This window comes from Vombatus ursinus, unplaced genomic scaffold (genome assembly GCF_900497805.2).
Source record: "Vombatus ursinus unplaced genomic scaffold, bare-nosed wombat genome assembly UNPS02014784.1, whole genome shotgun sequence".
NCBI classification, from domain to species: domain Eukaryota; kingdom Metazoa; phylum Chordata; class Mammalia; order Diprotodontia; family Vombatidae; genus Vombatus; species Vombatus ursinus.
In genome coordinates this window covers 19087947-19109798 of record NW_020954562.1, presented here as the reverse complement: position 1 = coordinate 19109798, position 21852 = coordinate 19087947, and the positions used below count along the sequence as shown (strand labels likewise).

Below are 21852 nucleotides of genomic sequence, written 5' to 3'. Positions count from 1 at the left end.
GTGTGTATATGTATGTATATGTATATGTATGTATGTGTGTATGTATATAATATTTGTGAGGGGATCCTAGGTCACTTGATCATATACATTTTGATTGTCTCTGATTTTTTTTCACATGCAGCTACCTTTTCTTCCCAAGTAGGTTACAAGCTTCTAAAGGGCAGCGATGTCCAACTGCAGAGGGATACTTTTGCCTTCTCAGCATCAAGTATAATGCTTTGCACACAAAAAGAATTTGATAATTGTTTTTGGTGTTGATGATGATGATTATGTCATATTTATTATTGTTAACAAGAGCTAAATAATAGAAGTATAAGCAACGAATGTTCTACCCACAAAGGAAAGGGAAAACCAAACAACCACAATGTCAAATAAAGGATGCAAATAATTACCAAGATTGTGGTGACAACAACAGTCTTATTCTCTAATCCAGAGGTGTCATTCCCTGAAGGGATTTCAGTAAGTGTCACCACCATTTTGTCCATTTCACTCCAATATCCAATCTGAAAAAGGTTGCAGGAGGTAAGCATACTGATGAATGACCTTTCTGATAGCAAAGCATTTCAGTACATTCAACTCAGTCTTCCTACACTTAACCTTTTCAGATATTAACTACAGCTTTGTGAATGCAGAAATGCATTCTTTATACACATAACCCTAATAGAAATGGAGAGGAAACAAAAATGAAGAGAATAACATGTGGTCATAGATTTTTATAGAGTTGTGTTGTTCATCTTATTTTCACACACATACATATGCAGAAATACTCAAGCATATTTTTTGGAGGGGGAGCATCTGGAAATATAAATAAAAATTTAGAAAAAATTATATTTTCATCTATACAGTGGACATAGAGACTAAGAAATGCAGTATTTGGATGTTTGCTTACATCGATTGCTCTTTGAAATAACATTCAATACCCAGAAATTAGTAGTCAGGACATGATCATTACTTTTTTTGTCTCATATTTAATTTCTTTGCAGTCTTGGTCTGAATAGAAAAGTATCACAATTCAATTTGCACTTCTTAAAAAGTAAATTAGAGGTTTACAGTACTTACCAGGAGTTGCTGGGCTTATGTTTGGGAATAAACATTGAAAATATCTCTGTACTTTTGAAGACTATTAAAATGTGCGCATTATATATTAAAAGACTATTAAAATCTTTGCAAATATACATATCTGAAACCTCTTGGTTCTGAATCACCTACCTTCCCATATCACATAGCAGAAGACAGCCTTTAAAGGCACTAAGTAATTTACCTTCCGAGGCCCATTAGTTTTGAGCTCCATGATGTTAATTGTGTAATTTATTCTTTTTCCATTCTGGTCAAACTTTATGTTTCCTGAAAGACCTTCCACTTGAACCTACATGAGGTAAAAGGAAAAGGAACACATATAATTTTGCCTCACACACATAATGTTCCCTGATTACTGTTTATGTATTCCCAGGTAAAGAAAAAAAATATTTCAAAGCTTTTCCTTCACTTTTGAACTCTCCTTTCCATAGGTAAGATACAGCTCCCTGCTCGGGGAAAAAAAAGCATGTGATAGAAGTCCAACATGCAGAAGAAATTCTGGGGAACAATATTCTTGCACATCTTCATTCATTGTCATATTAATCTCACCTGTTTTAGTGCCCTTTCTATCTCTACTCCTTGTCCCCAGGGAACAGCAGGGTTTGCAAGACAGTCTCCAGCATTTCCTCGTCTGGAGATTTCAATCCTTTGCTTACGCAGATTACGGAAAGCTTCAGTCATCACCTGGACAGCATCATAAGTCAGAGCAGAAGTATACTGAAAAGAGGTAAATGCATTCCATTAGGACATGGGAGGTCATTGAGAATTTCTGTGCTTTCATGGGGTAGGTTTTATCTACAAAAAATGAACTATATAAAATATAAAATCCCAGCAAGCCAGAAACAGCTGTTGTATTTCACAGAATCATAGAGTGAGAACTCAAAGAGGCAACCTGTATATTTAGCAAGATTGGAGATTGAAAGCTAAAAGGGACTATAGAAACATTTAATTCAACTCCCTTATTTTACACAATAGAAAAAGGAGAATGAGAGAAGTTGTGACTTGCCCTTGGTCACAAAGGTAGTGTGGAAGGATTTGAATGTAAGTCTTTTGGATCTTAAGTGCAGACTTTAGTCCACTATGCCATGTTTCCTGCCAACGCAAACTTAGTGAAGACATAGGATTTTAGAGTTGAGAGGGAACTTAGACAACATCTTATCATTTGATCATAAAAGGGATCTTAGAGGTCACCTAGTCCAATATCTTCATTTAACATATAAGGAAACTGAGACCAAGATAATGGGAATAACTTGCCCAAAGTCAATCAAGTATCAAATAAGAGAATTCATATTTGAACCCAGATCTTCTGACTCCTAAATCAAAACTCTTGTCATTACACCACTTAGTCCAACCCCTGCTCCCCACTTTACAGTTGAAGAAATTGACCCCTAAGGAGGATAATTGATATGTCCAAGGTCACACATGTAGTAATGGAGAGATCAATTATTCTGGAATCAGAACACCTAGGTTTGAATCTTGTCTCTTATGTGTTCTGTCTTTTGGACAAGTCACTTAACCACATGCAGCCTCCTTTTTCTCATCTGTAAAATGAGACAGTTGAACCAGAGGGTCTCAGAAATCTCTTCCAACTTGAGGTCTATGATCCTAAGTAGTAGAGCCAGGATCCTCTGACTTTCATTCCAGGGATCTTACCTCTATTCCATATAATCCCTTTGCCTCCTTTTTACAAATGAGGAAAATTACATTCACACAAGTAAAAAGTGGCACAGCCAGGATTCCAAACCAAATGTTCTTTCTCCAAATCCAAAGGGCTCTTTCCACTACTTTTTTTTAATCACACACAGCTAGAAATGCTATCAAATTCAAAATCTATAACAAAACATTCTAGTTACTGATTTGGGTAGGAGTGATTCAAGATCTACCACTTGCTCAGGTGGGTGGGGGGACTATATACCGTTTATTTCCTTTGTTTCCCTTAATAGTCTAATTCTTTGCTCTAATTCTGGAAGAGTTGGAGTTGAGAGTTGTGTGATGATAGAGTGAGCTAATCACTAATATGCTGTGTTTTGAGGAATGCATAGAAGACAATAACAAATAGATGACATAGATAATAGATAGAAAATAGATGACTAGATAGAAAAATAACAGATAATAGATAGATAGGATATCCCACAAGACCTGAAATTCTTCACTTCCTTGTTCTTTAAATGCAATCTAAGATCTATTTGTTTTCAGCAATTTCTTACAAAGTAAAAAATTCTCTTGTGGGGGTTAAATAATTCACCTTCATTCACCTTCTTATGAATCCTTTTAATCAGATAGCTTTCTAATACTTGGGTGAGATCAGATTAAAGAATGTAGGTTTTGATGGACGATAGGCAGAAATAGATATAAGAGCTCATTTTGAGATTTTTAAGAATCCTGGGGAAGATGGCCTCCAGAGAGTACTGTAAAAGCACTGGGCACCTGTGAGAGGAATATTATAAATTGGAAGAGGGAGATAGGCTGGTATCAAAGAGAAATTTCACCTACTCAGAAATGAAGTCTGGAAAATTTATCAGTTTTTTTTTTTTAAAGACACTACCCAATATTAAACTTAGCAATGTGGATATGATATGAATAGACACACAAGGGGATTATTCCCTCCTATCATTAGCTTAACACTATATTAATTCATATTCATAGAGAAACAGCATGGAATAGTGGAAAGAGCTCTGGGTTTTATATTCCACTTATTCTATTTATCAGCTATGTGATCTTGAACAGTACATTTAAGATCCCTGATCCTCAGTTTCTTCATCTGTAAAATGAGGGGTATGATAATTGTATTTTTTATGTTGTTTGATATTATAGTTATAGACAGAACTCTGATATGACAGGAATCACATAGGCTAAGTGGTCCCAGTGCCCATAAAGCATATAAGCAAAGATAGTTTTTGTACTTTTCTACTGTTAGTTAACTCTGTATGAAACAGTTAATATTTCCACTTCTGAGTGGATATAATTCTTGGCCAACTGAAGCAATCTGAGTCACCCTTCTGCTTCTGCCTCAGATAGCCAACTCAAACCCTCATCTAGTTTTTGATTCTAATTGGGAAACTCTCACTACCCAAGCCTGGCATCCATAAGTGACCCTGAAAACTTCTCCACCACATCTGAGTCTAATTTGGAATGCCACATTCCACATATGGCATTGATTATCTATTCTCTACCAAAACGATTTTTAATATATAAACTTTTCTACCTTAACCCAAACTTTATGCATATCTCCCTGATGCAAGACCATCTTCTTTCTTTCTTTCTTTCTTTTCTTTTTCTTTTTTTTTAGGCAATTGGGGTTAAGTGACTTGCCAAGGGTCACACAGCTAGTAAAGGTCACGTGTTTGGTCTGAGGCTGGATTTGAACTCAGGTCCTCCTGACTTCAGGGCCAATGCTCTATCCACTATACCACCTCGCTGCCCATCTCCCTTGTTTCATGCATCTCTGGGGACAAACTTCTATGTATCTATATTTCCATATTGTGTGTATATATTTGTTTGTTTGTTTTCCTACTTGCTGCTCCACGGTTTGTACTATTGTTTGTACTCTCGTTTGTACTATTTTCCTGAGTACCAACTTCCTATAAATCTCCAAATCCAGGTCTTTTTTTTCCCAACTTATGAATCCAAATAAAGCAAAGGTTTGTACTAGATGAGGGGCTCTTAACTTGGGATCCATGAGCTTACTACTATTGCCACTGTGGCTGCTGCTACTACTACTCCTCCTACTATTACTATTACTGTTACTATTACTACTATTACTACTACCACCACTACTAACTATACCACAGTATAATCTATTTTATAATCTATTTCCTTTATAATCATATGTATTTTATTTTATGCATTTAAAAATATTATTTTAAACAGAAGTCCACAGGTTTGAACAGGCTGCAAAAAGGGGTCCACAACATTAAAAAAAAAAGATTAAGAACGACTAAACCAGATGGATTCTGTCCCTTCCCTTACAAGGGGAAAGAATCTTAAAACTGGACCCAAAAATATTTAGTCATAATCACAGCTCCTGTTTATATCATTAACTAGATGCTTTTCTTTGACATGACCAACTTTTGTTCCTATAGTCCTAGGGTATCATTTCAGATTGATATTTATTATCTTATTCATGAATTTTATGTTAAAAAAGATAGTGACTGGCCATTATAATTAGAAACTGATATTGTAGATTTAGAAGGACCTCCAAGGAACAGTCTATCCATCCAAAGGACCTGAGAGAGGCCATCTACACCAAAGCCCAGGAACACTGAGTGGCTTGTTCAATGCCACATAAGCAGCATTACGTGTGGAAACTCTGACATGAAAAACCAGTCCTGTTTTCAGGTTCAGATTATATAAGTACTTTAACAGCCACCACACTTGGCTCATTCTAAGGTTTGTTCCATAAAACTTGGACTCAGTCTAAAGGCCAAACCCAAGGACTTAGAAGGGCACATGTGACTTGGAGTCTGCAAGTTTCCCATCCCTGCTCTAGGACATCTAGTTTGAAATGTCCAACAGGCAATCAGTTATCCAGGACTGAAGAACAGAGTAGAAACTGAAGATATGTACATGAATAATTTACACAAATATGAAAGTTAAACTCATTTTTTATGACAGCAATGCTGAAAAAAGAGTTTTGTTTTTAATGTTTGCCCTAATTAGCTATGACAAGTATATAATTCTTAAGCAATTTTTGAAAAGATTTATTAGCAAACCTGTCACACTCCTGATTATATTTTTACTAAAACCTTAAGCACCAGGAAAGCTGGCCAAATTAAAAAAGCTTCTAGAAAAAAAATAAATTAATGTTCAAGCACCAAATTATGTTAGATTTAGGAAAGCAGATGGTGAAGTGGGCGTCCACAAAGGATGAATGTGTCCGTTTTCCTTACTCAGGAACTTGTAGTTTAAAGCTACAATAGCATCTAAGTGTGAAATACTGAAATGGGGCAACCTGGTGTCCAGGTGCCCTTTTCTTTTGATTATCACCATTAAAAATAGTGTTCTTCAGTCTTAACTCAAAGTGATCAAGCAATATTCTGCAGAGGTTGGAATATGTAGCAATAGGAAATGCTGAATCCATTTATTCAGTAGGTAAAGAAACAAACTACTAGAAAATGCTGTGAAATTTTCTTCTCTTACTATCTCAAAGAATAAAATAAGCCAACCATATTTCTTAGCTAATTTTGATTTCATCAATTTGAGTCAAGGATGAGATTTCTGCTAAAAGGTTCAAGATTTAGCTTTTAACTAGAGCTAACTTAAGACAAATGATGAAGAGAAATGACCTCCTTGATGATGGCTTTAGCTTTAATCAAAGGAGAGGAGAAGGGAAAGTAGAAGTGGGGAGGGGAGAGGAGAAGAGAATTATAACAAAGAAGTAAAATAAATAACTGGATACAAGTAATCTCTATCACAGGATCATAAATACAGAGCAGAAATAAATGTTGGTGTTCAACTAGTTCAAATCCTTCTTTTCACAGAAGAGGAAACTGAGTTCTTAATATGTAACATTGAACAATGATCACCAAAGTAATTTTCTTTGTGAACTTACACTAGATATTTTAATGGTTTCTTTTAATTATTTATTGACTTTCGGATTCACTTAAATTTCCATTTGGTTTGGAACAAGTTTATGCATAATAGCAATTTTTACAAAAAATATTTTTGTTAGGACAAAGTAAATGATTTTGATGTGCTTAAAATATCAAATACAGTTGTCTGACTGCTGACTAGCTTCACAAAATGGAAAGGAGGGCATTGCTGATTCAGAAAGATTTCTTTGGATACTGGAGAAATGTACAAAAAATAAGATAATCTTACCAAAAAAATGAAATAGAACAACTAGTTTATTTTACCCCTGGGGCAGCTTATGGAAAGGACATCATTTTATAAAAGTCCTTTGCACTCTTCCAGTGAGCCTTGCTTGACCTTGTGAATTTCACTTGATTGTGCAATGGAAATGACCTGACTAATTTGGATAAATGCAAGGACTAAAGACAGGTATTCATTGTTCTAACACTTGTTTGAAAACTAAAGGAGGAATCATTTGACGTCCATAAAAGTTTCTTGGGACATTATATTCTTAAAATGAGGTTCATAACCAGGGGTCCACGATCATTTGTCAAAAAACATTTTTAACTGTATTACAACATAATTTTTTTTTCCTTTGTAATCTTAAGTATTTTTTCATGCACTTGAAAACTTTATTCTGAGAAGTGATTCGGAGGTTTCACTAAACTGCCAAGGGAACTTAGGACAAAGGAAAGGGTTAAGGAGCCCTGCTTTAAAAGGGACATTGGAGTCACTCCAGTAATGAATCATATGTGTGTGTGTGTGTGTGTGTGTATACACACATATAAATACACACTCACATTTCTGAGAAACTGATTTCCTTTTAATATTATCTAATATTTACTTTTAATTTGATATTTTCTAGTTCCATCACAGTAATTGAGGATGAAAAATATTAAAGACATATTCTGAAAAATCTTACTGAATCTAATTATGTATGATCAAAGGGCTACAAAATAATAAAGTTAATAGCTTTTTTCTCATTTCATTTGAAATAGGTAAACATATTCACATATTTGGAAGATGAAATATTTACCCAAAAGATTTTTCCCCTGTCAGTTAAACACATTTAAAATAGCACCTAAGAATAACAATAATACATTTTTTTGGTGGGGTGAGGCAATTGGAGTTAAGGGACTTGCCCAGAGTCACACAGCTAGTGAGTGTTATGTGTCTGGGGTCGGATATGAACTCAGGTCCTCCTGACTCCAGGGCCAGTGTTCTATCCACTGTGCCACCTAGCTGCCTCAATAATACATAGTTTCTTAAAATTAAATGAGTGTTCTTAAAATTATGGGAATCTACTCTAGACAGCAGCTTAATTAAATGTTTTTGTTTCGCTTTTTCTTGGAATAGAGCTTGCAAAATTTCTAAGTTTATGTTACTGCTTTAACTTCGGTTTTCCCTATTTCTCTCTTTCATGACTATAACTTCTTCAGGGTGTCAAAATGTAGAGGGGTATGTTCCCCCCAGACCTCTTGTTAGTCATTTTGTCATCCTTGGCTGAATTCTTGTCATAGTTCTCCATGTCTCAGGACCACAGGAAATGACTGCCTCCATGTTTCCCACCCCTAATCCACCATTCCTATAAGTTTCCCCTCTGTCTTCTCTTGGAAAGTGAAGGTTATTTGTTGCACTGTTAAGGACATAGGTTGGAAATTCTGAACTCCTACTACCTCCCTCCATGAGACCTTACCCATTTATAAGTGGCTCACATAAAATCCACTCATGATGTGATGAAAGTAAAGCCAGCATGCACTGGACTTATCCATGGGTTTTCCTGTACCATAGGTAAGTTACTCCTCAGCATGGCCCCAACTAATTTCATCTCCCAGCTGCATCTCCCCAGCAACAGTTGCCTATCAAAAATGAACCTTCTTTAGCTCTTTACTTGAATTCTCTCATTGATTCATTACCGAACATTAAAGTAACAGTTATAGTACATCTTGGTTTTCATGAGAAATGAACAAGTGTAGATTGTGGACATTTTCTTACAATTAAATTGTTCATTTCCAGAAAAACATTTTGGTGAAGACTATAGAAAACATTTCTATGCTTGTACTCAATTGAAATTAATACCTTTGTTTGATCTACTTGCCCAGACACCATTTTAATACAGTCTGTGAAGAGGGACCTCAGTCTCCAGAATCTCCAAACATAACACAGCTCTTTTAAGGTGCTACAGGAAATAGGACGGATCAAGTACTTTAGTCTTATATTTAAAATTAATGCTTTCTGTCTCCATTCATGATTCTTACAAAAGAGCTTAATGTAAAGCCTTACAACACAGATCTTCATCTACTTTGTAGGTTGATAGACAATAAATTCTCAAATATATTGCACAACTTGTCATAAAACCTAGCAAGAGAATTGTGTTGCAGGGTACAGTGTGACTATTCAGCTGTCTTTGTTCCTTCTTTTTAATCTTACTGGATTTTTTAAATCCCATGTGGCTTCAATACTCTCAATAAACGTCACTCAATCTGACCCAACCTAACTTTTTGCAGAGCTCTAACTAGGGCAGGGGGATCTGAGGCTTTGTCCCAAGGCACCAAGTTTAGATGGTATTGAGTATAACACACTTGCTAGCAAGAATAATTAAAATCTACTTCTATCTATCCAGCTTTTCCCTCCCCATGGCCACTCCCAAGATGAACTCTACTCTGCCCTAGTCCTACCTTGCTACAATGATAACCTTGTGTTCATTTTTCCACTCTATTCTTCAATGAAATCTCTTAAAATTTTGATCTCAGTAAATAATAAGGATTTTTTTTTTACACAATTTCACATGTATAACCTATACTGGATTGCTCACCATCTCAGGGAGGGGTGAGGGAAGAGAAGGAGGGAGGGGGTAGATTTTGCAATTCAAAACTTTTTTAAAAATGTTAAAATTTGTTTTAACAAGGAATTGGAGAATAAAATATTATTTAAAACGATTTGACTTCAGAATATTCTTCATGTTATTTACCTGTTATATCTTTTGTGAAGCTTATCACAGGAGCTAAGATTGTAAGTTAACAACTTTGCCTATTTTATGCCACTTGCTTTCCCACATCCATATCTTTGATTTTACCTTTCTTTATCCCATCTATGCCTATATCCTCTCTGATTTCTTACCTTTGTACTAAACAGCCCTGATGGGGTTGGAATATGGGCCCCAGAAAGGAAAAACCCTGGCCAAAAACCACATGGCCAAATCTCTGGTGTTCCCCTGAGGCTATAATCCCATCAACTGGCCTTTCATTGTGGCTGCACCCAATCTCCCCTCCATTGTTTTACCTCCCTATGGCCACCCCCCTGCCATTTCCCACCCTTAATCCTAGCTAGGCTTTATTCTTCTTTGGCAATGAGGTCCAGGTCCCAGGAGTTCTGTTCACACCAGCTTACTAGCCACCCCCATCCAGATCTCCTTAGGCCCTTCCTCCCATCACCCCAAACTACTTGGCCACTCCTAGATCCCTCCTACAGTCTTTCTGTACATAAGGTCCATCTTGTCTCCATTAAGATGCTCTGATTCTTAGAATCTAGCCAATAGCCCATAGATGCTCAGATTCCTTAAGAGTCTAGCTAATATGATAAATCTTCAATAAACCTTATTTTTGGCTGCAAGAAGGCTTGGGTAGAATTCTTTCAGACAGGACAGACCCGGGTGTCATGATTTTGGGATTCCAGGACCCCTAACCTCTAGACCACATCATACCCAGTTCCTTCAACTCCTTCTACTATGGTAAGATCTCAACCTCCTCTGGCTCTACTCCAGCTTACCATCTTTTCATCTAAAATGTGGGGCCAGGAGGAAACATAACATTCTAGGTGTAGTCTAACCAGGATTGGATTCAAATGGACTATCATAAGGTCATAGATTTAAAGCACAAAGAAACCTTAGAGTCCATTGAATCCAGCCCTCTCATTTTTTTATGGATGAAGAAATGAAGGCACCAAGGTTTAAGTGACTTGGCTAAGGTAACACAACTATTTGGTGTCAGAGGTCAAAATGGAACCAGTCTTTCTGATTCCCATTGCAGTGCCTTATATACTATACCTGGCTGTTTCTCTGTTTCCTCCATCTTTCTGGATGCATTCTTCTGAAAATCATGTTACCTTTTAATGTCATGTCTTACTACTAATTTATATTGAATTTGCAACCTAATAACCCCCTCATTTACTTTTTTATATATTATTGTCTGTGTATGTTTTTCCATCTTATGCAAAAATTTAGGACTTTACACTTATTCCTATCACATTTTTACTTATGTAATTTAATCCATCTTTTTTGGATTCCTTATCAAAGAAAATTTTACCTAATTGCTTTCTTTTTTAGACTTTTTTTCTTGCACTTATTTTATTTTGTAGTATGAGTGGATATGTGTGTGTGTGTGTGTATGTGTGTGTTTGTGTGTGTGTGTATGTGTGTGTGTGTGATTTCTCATGATGGATTTTAAGCTCCCTGTGGCATAGGATGAAGGATTATGTCATATTTGTTTTTTCATCTCACATAGTACCTAGCTATGAATGTTTAATAAGTATTTATTAAAATAAATTGAACTATGAGTATTTTAATAAACAATAAAAAATAATTGTTCAAATCCTGGCATTTACTCAGTTCTTTGATACTGGGCAAACCATTTAACTTTTATTTCAAGTAAGTTTTTGTTTCTACTTTCCCAGAGGGGAGGTAATCTATTGTGTTTGGTTGCACAGTATCCGGCATAATGTCACAAAATATTGGCATAGATACTGAATTTTATAGGGATCTTGAAAAATAGGGCTTAATTAAAAAAAAAAAACTTGAAGGAATGAAAGGGGAAAACTGTGCCAATTTCAATCCATTAAGTTAATACTTAATATCTAAAGTTTTAATTACATAAAATTCCTTGCATTACCAAAACCCTTTATTTGGTCCTTGTCAATGTCAAAGACTTCTGTGAATTATTGCTAACTACACATTTTTAAAAGAAATGAAATAGTTATATTTGCAATAAGCAACACCCATGAAAGCCACACAGCAGTCACCATCTTCTTCCTCTCCATCCTCCTCACCATCCCCATAGCTAAGAGCATTATGTATATTTAGAAAAAAGGTCCCTCAGACATCCATCTCTCCCTCCTAAAAATGCTAGAAACTAATCAAGTATCAAAACTATCATCCATTTGAATTAAAGTCACAATCATAAAAAACACAGATCAGGGCTGAAAGGAAGGAAACACTACGTGCTATCTAGTTACTTTGCTTTACAGTCTACATATGTGGCTCATTACTTTTTGTAACTCAATATGTTCACTTTTTTGGATTGAGTAATTAGATATTTCAGTTTTATTTTGCCATTCTCTAAACCAGACATAAATCAATTGGAATGGAACGTCATCACAACCCAGCTAGTTCTTTCTTTGAAAGAGAGGAAAACAAGCCTTCACATTGCTTGGGTGTTTATGTTCTATAAAATCTCTCTGCTGAATTTGGGCATTTATATTCCAGTAGGGGACATTATGCTTTTGCTATGCTATATTGCATTCACATTATAACTTAACACAAGAAGGAGAAATCTGCTAAAGCATTTTTATGGTCCATTTTCCAAGTGTGCTATTTATTCACTCCTAAAGGCATATTTATCATGCCTTATTTTTCAAAAATCATACTGAACACCAATTGTAAACATGTTTACATGTCCAATAATCATCAACCAGTTTATTCTGCAACTTGTGGTTATAATCACTGATGTCAGGAGCCAATGAGTGCCTTGCCAACCATAGAGTATAAGGAAAGGTGGAGTGCAACTCTCACAACATAGTACAGAGAGAAAAGGGGGGAAAATCTACAAATAAAATTACTTCAAGGATCTGTATTGGTGGGTAGGTGTAAGAAGTTCTCTCACTGATACAGATTTCAATCTGTCACTAACTTAGAAGGCAGCATCAGAGTTGGGTGAACCCCAAAGAGCTAAAATAACTTATACAGAAAGCATGGAGTCTAAAGCTAAACACTGCACTAAAACTAGAACACTCAGTATTAGAGGAAAGGAAGGCCTCCTATAGAAGGTGGGATTTAAGCTGAGTTTTGAGAATTTAAGCTGAGGTAAGAATTTTTTTTAACTCAAATATTTATTAAATGCCTTCCATGTGCTGAGCACTACTGTAGGCACTTTAAGACACAAAGACAAAAAAGAGTTCTTTATGAAAATAAGTCCAGCATTTCATCCACTATGTGCACTGCTGCACTGTCTCTATCAAGGTAAACTGTTGGCAACCAATCACAATGATGCCACTTCTGAATTGGGGGAGGGGAAGGGACTGATGTAAAAAGAAAAGGTTCTCAAACATTTCTTTCACATATACCTTGTTTTATCAGTTCTTTCTCTGGATGCAGATAGTATATTGCTTCATAGGTCCTTTGTGGTCTATCTGTGTTTTTCTAAGATCATAAAGCTGATTGTTTCTTATATCACAGTAGTATCCTACCACAATTTGTTCAGCCATTCCCCAATTGATGGGCATCCCCACAATTTCCAGTTCTTTGCCACAACAAAGAGAGTTGCTATAAATATTTCAGAATATATAGTTTATCTTCCTTTTTCTTTAATCATCTTTAGAAACAGACGTAGTAGTAGTATTGCTGAGTCAAAGGGTATAGGCAGTTTAATAACTCTTTGGGAAATGTATAAAGTGGGAATCTTGGAATAACCAATGTGGATATTATTTTGGTCAGAGCCATAATTATATAATTTGCATAATTATATGTATACATATTCCTATATATACATACATATGTGAATTTTATATATGTGTGTGTGTGTGTGTGTGTGTATAGATATATATTTACATGCACAAGTGTACTAATTCCTGAGTGGAATAAAAGAGGGTTTGAAAGTAGTATGGTCAGGGGCAGCTAGGTGGTACAGTGGATAGAGCACTGGCCCTGAAGTCAGGAGGACCTGAGTTCAAATCCAGACTCAGACCAAACACTTGACACTTACTAGCTGTGTGACCCTGGGCAAGTCACTTAACCCCAATTGCCTTAAAAAAAAAAGAAAATAATATGGTCCCTCAAAAAGAATAATTGAGAATAAGGAGACCAAAGGGATCATCTACTTCAACTTTATCTTATAGAGGAAGAAAATGAGGCTTCAGAGAGGGGAAAGTAACATTATTATCATGAACTTCTCCTTCGTCATCATCAACATGATTATCATCATTATTATTATTATCATTATATTTTACATGCTCATCCAAAGATTTCTGAAATCTAGGTAAAGTTGAAGTGGAGTCAAATGGAACCTAAATCTACCTATAACACGTGTTATCTATGAGCTGCTCTAAAACTGTACCTTTTGAGATGACCTGCTACATGGAACCAAGATGGATTCAGAAGTCAAAGGAAGAGCTGGGTGTCACCATGTGCCAAGTTCTGGGAGCAACTTCTCACAAAATTATTCTGCCAACAGCTGGAGATCACTCTGCCTGAGCAACCCTGTAATCTCCGTCATTATATCCCCTTCCCTTCACTCTCTGTCCAGTCTCTGGGGCTTAAAACTTCTATAACCTTTCAAGGTTTACAAAACTTTGACCCCATTAGAAAATGTTTGAGTGGAAGAAGATGTGAATTGCCTTAATTTCCAAATCTGGAAGTGTCAGCCCCAGACCCAGTGTAGTTATCCTAGTTATCCTAATCTATTTTATTTGTGAAACCTTCCACAAGGTTTCCACTTGAGTGTTTCTAGTTAAACCATATAGTTATTGTTCTTTTCTTTTTTGAATTTCAAAAAAAAAGGGAGTAAGAAAGGAAGGAAAAAAGGAAGGAAGGAAGGAAGGAAGAAAGAAAGAAAGAAAGAAAGAAAGAAAGAAAGAAAGAAAGAAAGAAAGAAAGAAAGAAAGAAAAAGAAATTACCAAAAAAAAAAAAGCAGTGTGCTGTAATAATGGATAGAAAGGTGGCCTTGAAGACCTGGATTCTGGTCCCACTTTTGACATGTACTAGCTGTGAGATTCTTGTCAAGTTTTTTTAGCTTCTCATTGCCCCAAGCAACTCTCTCAGATTATAAATTGCAGAGGAGATAGTCTGCAGTGTTTCTTCACAGAGAAATTCCTACACCAATGAAATCACAGGTCCAATCCAAAAGAAAATGCTGACTAGACTCCTTTTTCTGTGAAGCCCCATTAGACCTAACAGTGAACTTTGACAACAATAAAAGTAGTCAAGGCAGTAGAACCCACATCTCCTAATTATCATTTCATGGTTCTTTCAGCTCAATTGATTGCTGAAATATAGTCTTCTGAGATAGAGCCAGACTCTCTATGTCACTAAGTCCAGGACTCTTGATAGGTCTAGGATATGTAGCAGAAAGGGAGTCTTTTGATTTCCTCTAGGTGCACTCTGAGCTGAATTATCTAAGTCAGGGCAGTCTGTCCAGTAGCTTCCTCCAGAGAAAACAGGGGTCTTGTTCTTAGGGGTGGTAACCACAGAGGGCTTATAAATCCATAACCACCATCAACCTTCTCCCTCCTATCACTTAGAATCTCTGGATAACAGTTGGACCTGAGAAGACCAGCTCACCAAGGCTATTCCAAACTGGATCTCCTTCCTTAATCTTAGGCCAGGCTAGAGTTGGATCCCTCTGCTATAAATTCTGCCCTCTTTTCCCATCTTGCTCAGGAGATATCATCAGGCAGCTCCAGAGTTTGAACCATGGCACAAATGTTGTCCTTGTTTCTTGACCTCTATGCCCATCTTGTTACCAGGCTCTCCCTATTACAGCTCTGCTTAGGCCTCTTCTTTGGTGAGTGAAAGTGATGTCTGAGCCCTCTAAATTCCTATGCCTGTGGCAAATTTTCCATCTTGGGTTGCTTCTGCCTCTGATTGATATTTCTCTTTTAAATTCACATCATTAAGAGAGCACATTTACTGAATACTCAATTATATGCAGTACTGTACTGAGTCTTGTACAGAAATTATTATGAAACATTTTCTTCCCTATGAGTGTTCAATCTAAACAATCAAAACCCATGATTTTAAACACTATGGAGAAGCTATAGCTAATTGGATGGTGAACATTTAACCAATACATAGATTAACTTGTCCATTTTTTCTTTCTTATATCTGTGCCAAGCCTAAAAGATGAAAAAATGTAAAATAAGCCACTACTCCCTAGACTGGCTAATGCCACTTAGCCAAATTGCTCAGGATAAATTTTCTAATTGAGTATTTTAATTTATTTTGCTAAGATGAGATAATAATAAATGAATAATATATTATAATAATGTATAACAAATAATAAAGCAAACTTTAAAGAACCATATAAATATTGGCTATCATTATTAATATTATTATTCAATTGAGGAAGTATGCCACTAGGAAAGTTTTGTGTACTGGAAAGTTTTACATATTTATTTAGAAGATTTCTCTGCTAAAGTCCTATTCTAAAATGGGAGCCAACATGGATTCTTAAAAGCTAACCCAGCAGAATGCAACTGGCATATCCTATCAACCTGGCAAAATACTACACATGATTATGCATGTCTTCTAAGGACAGTAGCATAACTAATTCAAAAAGTCTCATTAACATAGATTTTTTAAAAAAAATTTTCCCAGTCACAATAAGTAATAAAATTCAGTCAAATAAGGCATGGGGGCTGGGAGTGGGAGGGAGTGTACTATTTATTTCGGTAAAATAATTATGCATACTGAAGAAAAAGATGGATCCTTGAAATGAAGTTCAAGTATTTGCAAGACTGAATTAAATGCTAATAAAATCATGTTTCTCGTTACAAATTGAATCCTATTTCTCTAGAGAGGTTTGTATAGTATTATAACAATGGCTGTTTTTTAAAAAATATTTCCAGAGGACAAGAGATGATGAAATTGGTGTTTGGGGGTGAGAGGAGACAGTGGATTTCCAGAATACCCTTTCAGAAAAGCTGTTCACACAAGGCTTATTGCAAATGACCAAGGAATAATCTAAAATAATAATAATAATAACAGCACCAATGTAGATGAATTTAGCACAAATAACTTGGAACTATTGCAAACTATGAAGGCTTAGCTAGCTGAACAACTTATGTTTGAAAAAATATATATTTAAAGTTATTCAGGTTGACTTCATTTAAAATTCAAATGTGGTCCACTTTCTGAAAAAGCTCTGTCAGGGATAAGGTCACCTTTAATTTACTGTAAAGCATATTGAACATATGCGCTTTGAAACTTCACTGCATGAAAGCATAAAATCTTCATTAAATCTCAACTTCCTTTGTAAGCAACATGATGGATATCACATCTTACAGTCATTAGAAAAAAATCTGTTGACAATGAACCAAATCCAACTTCTTTGTCTATTCCTCCATATCAGAAGTGAAATAGAGGTTTTTGGAAATCCATCTTGAAGGAAGAACTGGTACCAAGATGCCCAGTTGGGCAGTAGGGTAGAGGAAGGGGCACACACAATCTAGTTTTGCCTAAAAATTATCTAGATTGGATGACTTGATTAAAGGATTTAGCTATTCCAGGGTAATGGAGTATATATGATGGAGCTATGATTTCTTCACTTTGAGAATTTCACAACTGGCTGTATACATTCTGGGAAATCTCCAGTGGCACTGAGAGGTTATGTAGGCCATTTGCAGCCTAAGGTCACATAGGTGGTAAACCTCAAGAGCAAGTATGAATACAGGTCTTTTTAACCATAAGTTAAATGTTAAATAAGTTAAATAAGATGGCCCCTTGATAGATACTGGTAAATAGATAGATAGATACATAGAAGCAGATAGATCTGAATATATAGAGATATGCATTGCATTATATATGTGGTATTATATATGTGAGTATATATAACACGAATATATGTATCTGTATATACATATACTTACATACACATATATTTGCCTATCTTAAACCACATGTAAGGAGTCATTAATATGGGGAACTCCCAGTATGGAAACTGCTTCTAATTATTCAGGATTAATATCTGTCTCTAACTTATAGCCTTAAAGATTTTGTTGGGGCACTTAGAGGTTAGATGTCATGACCATGGTCCTGCAGTCTATACATGACAGCCTTGAAATCAGATTTTCCTAATATCAAGTGGTCCTCTATCTGCCATGTACTTGGCACATGGCAAGCACTTTATAAGTACTTGTTTACTGACTGTGCCTTTTTGCAGAATTTTAATAGTTTATTTTAAAGAATTTGAGATATCAACATTATCTAAATTCAAGGCATCATCTCTATTATTTTTCCCAATTTAAAATTTCCAAAATCATCAGAGACTACATGTAACCCTACCTTTCCTAGGATCATAGGAGCAAACAATGGACCTAGAGCTGAAAGGTACTTTAATGACCATCTAGTCTAACCTTCTCATTTTATAAATGAAGAAACTAAGGCTTAGGAAGGTAAAGCAACTTGCCTTTTATTTGGTTTGTTACTAATTATGGGGAGGGGATAGAGAGTGTCTCCTTCCCCACTCCTAGGATAGTATAATTAGATGACAGGACTGTGCCTAGGTCCTGTCTTAGAGAAAGGTGTATATGGAGGGGGAAGAGGGTTTGTAGCTTGTGCCTAGGTTACCACACAAGGTGATCCTTGCCTTTGGAAATGTACTATCTTCTACCTATAAGCAGATGCAACCTTTATTTAACTAATGAGGTAATGAAGGTGACACGGAAAGACTCAGCAGTATGGAAGATTCTTAAATGGACACCAACTCTTTGTGAGTATCTAAAATCACAGGATCATGGAAGCCTGGAGTGTTGGAGCTAGCAGGAAATAGTACAAACCCTTGATTTGATACTTTGGAAACTGAATGACTTGCTTAAGGTTACACAACAAGTAACTGCAGAGCCAAGATTAAAATCAAGGTCCAAGTTGTATGTCAGTTTAATCGAATAAATATTTACTAAACTGTTTCTATGTATAAGGTCCTATTTTAGGTCCTGAAGATACAAAGGGAGAACTTCCTTCTAGGAATTTACTTGAATACTTCAAGCATGTATGAAGACCATGTTCCCTCTATAATTTAATAGATTCTCTTCAAGAGTTTTATGGTATAAAAATACATTACACTGCATCCAGCCTGGAAATGACCTTCTCTAAACTTAAGTAGACTAGTCCTGGGACAATAGACTGTACTCAAAGCCTTCCCAGACATATAGAAGCTGCATGAATTGGTGATAAAGTCTTCAGGAACCCAGGGTCTCTCTGTGCCAGGACAAGGCATAGCAATAGCATCCCGGCAGAGACTAACAGCTTACATTCTCCAATAGAATGTTGTTTAGAGCTTGATCCAGTTTGTATATTTCATTCTTACACCAGAATTCTGATTTTTCATCCATTTGGCCACCTCAAGGTGACCATGAGTCCTTGAAGCTTTTGCCAGTAGAGAGTAAGTTCTGATAGGTCCTTTTAAGCAAGGAAACTTTGAGTATAGTCTAAGGACAACCGGCTATCTGAGAACCAACCTGGTTTAAATGAAAAGTTCATTATCAGAAAGTTGTCCAATAGGTACTGAATGCTTTTGGCAGCAACCACTCACAAAATCATTAATAAAGTTGTAGAGGATTACAAACTGGATGGTTAGATAGAGTACATGATCACAAATCATTTAAAATACTGAATTTGTGTAAATACAGATGGCTTATATAGATTTGTATGAATATAGATTATTCAGTTTTTAAATTTGTACTTGGATGTTTGTATGTATTGGTTCTATGCACAATCTTTAGTTCTAGGTATCCAGAAGAATAGATTTACAGAGACATATTTTGAATATTAAAAATTCTTTAAGTTGAGGACTCCTTGAACCCAATTTTTCCACTGCATAAGCTACTCTCTCTGACAAGTAGAACAACTTCAAAACCATTTAAACCTCTCAAGTCCTAGTTAATATACAGACTTACTACCCTATTAATTACAGAACTGAAAGAAGTAACAGCTTTCAGAAACTCGCAATAAACTCTCTGGAGACACTAACTCAGAAACTTTAGTATCAGGGCGTGTAGCAATATGCCAGCACCATGAAAGAGCTAGCATTTTGTAACACAAAGGAGGAGTAGATGATACAGTAAGATTGGATACATCGCATGAGGAGTTCAAAGGGATAAAATCATAACTTGCAAGGAAGTTATTTTTAAAGATCCCATAAGAGTTCATATAAAAAATACCAATGGTAATGAATCACTTTTCAACCAGTGCAAATCATTTTTTTCTATAAACTGCCTCTCTGCATTTTTTTTTTAGAGAAAGAAAAATGTCTACTTTAATTTTACAGTCTATATATTGGTAGAATGGTGTGTCATGTCGAATTATGTCCATCACATTTCATGTCATCAAGGGAAACACTCCTTGCTTTTCTTAGATAGCTAGACAGTGTAGAAGCTCTGCCAACACCTTAATATAGATTTCATAATAATAGCAATAATGATAATAATCATTTTAATATCATTATTTCTGTGTCATAATTTACTTCTCAAAGTATTTTCACATTTAATCTTCTCAAGAATTATTGGGAGAGTTAGGCCCAGTTCTTGCTAATGTGTTACAAAATGCTTCAGCTGAGACTGAGTGTTCATATGACAGCAGACGACTATTATAGTTTTGGAAACAATATTATATCTACTTCAGATGAGGAAATGGAAACTCAGAAAAGACATTCCCAAGGTCGCACAGTAATTAAACCAGTATTAAAATTCAGGTTCTAAGTTCAATCCTATACTTTTCCTATTAAGCCATAACCGAATATAGGGATCTAAATATCTATAATAATTAGTTAATGATCTTTAAAAATTACAATTCAGTATTAAACATGTTTATGTCTTTCACAGAGCCATAATTGCACTGGGCAATTGGGGATATTGCCTCACTTGCAGGTTTTCAAAACCCAACAAGTTACCATCTTTCCTTTTCCATAATTATTTCATATGATCCATAATGATTTCTGGAAGTAGTCTAATACAAAATCTCCAGATTAATAAAAATTTAATTGATAAAAAATTCATGCATTTAATTCTGTTGCACATATGATTTGCATGTCTTAAAAAATAGTAACTTGTGTTCTTATAGGGTACTCCAAAAATCTCAGCACACTAAGACCCAACCAAGGGCCATAAGATACTTGTATAGACTTTTAGGACATCCTATATAAATGTTATTTTTTTTTAATAAAGTACAAATCATAAGGTATTAAAGCTTAAAACTGCACTAAGACTTTCAAGATACCCTGTAAAGTACTTTAAAGTTTGCAAATCACTTTATATATTAGCATATATTTGATCCCCTGGCAATGCTATGAGGTGAGTGTTCATTCTCCATCTTAGAGATGAGAAAACTGAGACTGAGAACAATTAAGCAACTTGCAAAGGGCCAGAATCTTAGAAAGTATCTTAAGTAAGAATGGAATCCAGGTCTTCCTGACTCCAACACTGTATACAGTATAACAGCTAGATACTTCTATTCCATATAGAAATTTATTACTCAGCACTGATGTTCTAGCAATCAACTTCCTATTCACTGAATGAAACTGTTTAATTTAGAAAAATTTAGAAGAACCTCCTTCAGGTCACTAAGTTATACTTTAAAGCAATAAATAAGCATTTTATTGACTCGATAGTGCTAAGGTAGATTCAACCATAAAACTTTGGATAACAACTTTAAAATGTATTTTAGTTGATTCATTGTGCTACAACATAATACCAGTTTCTACTAAAATTTAGGGGCTAGTAAAGTGGATTCAACTGAGAGTTGGGAAGCATGGATACCGTACTGCCTGGATGATCACAACTCATTTATAATATCATCTAATGTTATTGCCTAAGGTTCAGAGAGATTTAATTACTAATCCATAGTCACATATATAATAAGCATGAGGCAAGATTTGAATTCAGATATTACTCAGTCAGGACAGCTAGCTGGCACAGTGGATAAAGTGCTGGGCCTGGAGTCGGGAAAGTCTGAGTTCAAATCTAGCCTCGGACACTAGCTGTGAGACCCTAGCAAGTTACTTAAACCTGTTTGCCTCAGTTTTCTCATCTATAAAATGAGCTGGAGTAAGAAATGGCAAACCACTCCAGTATCTTTGCCAAGAAAACTCCAAATGGAGTCACAGGGAATTAGACACATGTGAAAATGAACAGAAATAATAAATTACTAACTCAATATCCACCATGTTTGCCATTATTCTTGTCTCTTATTATTTCACTTGCATTATATTGCTAGATAATGT

At 35.6% G+C, this 21852-nt stretch overlaps 1 protein-coding gene across 1 annotated transcript in view; it reads right to left on the bottom strand.

The window, feature by feature from the left end:
• The window catches only part of GRIA2 (glutamate ionotropic receptor AMPA type subunit 2), a 182884-nt gene that overhangs the window by 52887 nt on the left and 108145 nt on the right, over positions 1-21852 (bottom strand). The window contains exons 7-9 of the mRNA XM_027866825.1: positions 1627-1794; positions 1262-1366; positions 393-503 (exon numbers count right to left, since the gene is read on the bottom strand). Coding sequence (XP_027722626.1) covers positions 393-503; positions 1262-1366; positions 1627-1794 — 384 coding nt within the window. The remainder of the gene's footprint in view (positions 1-392; positions 504-1261; positions 1367-1626; positions 1795-21852) is intronic.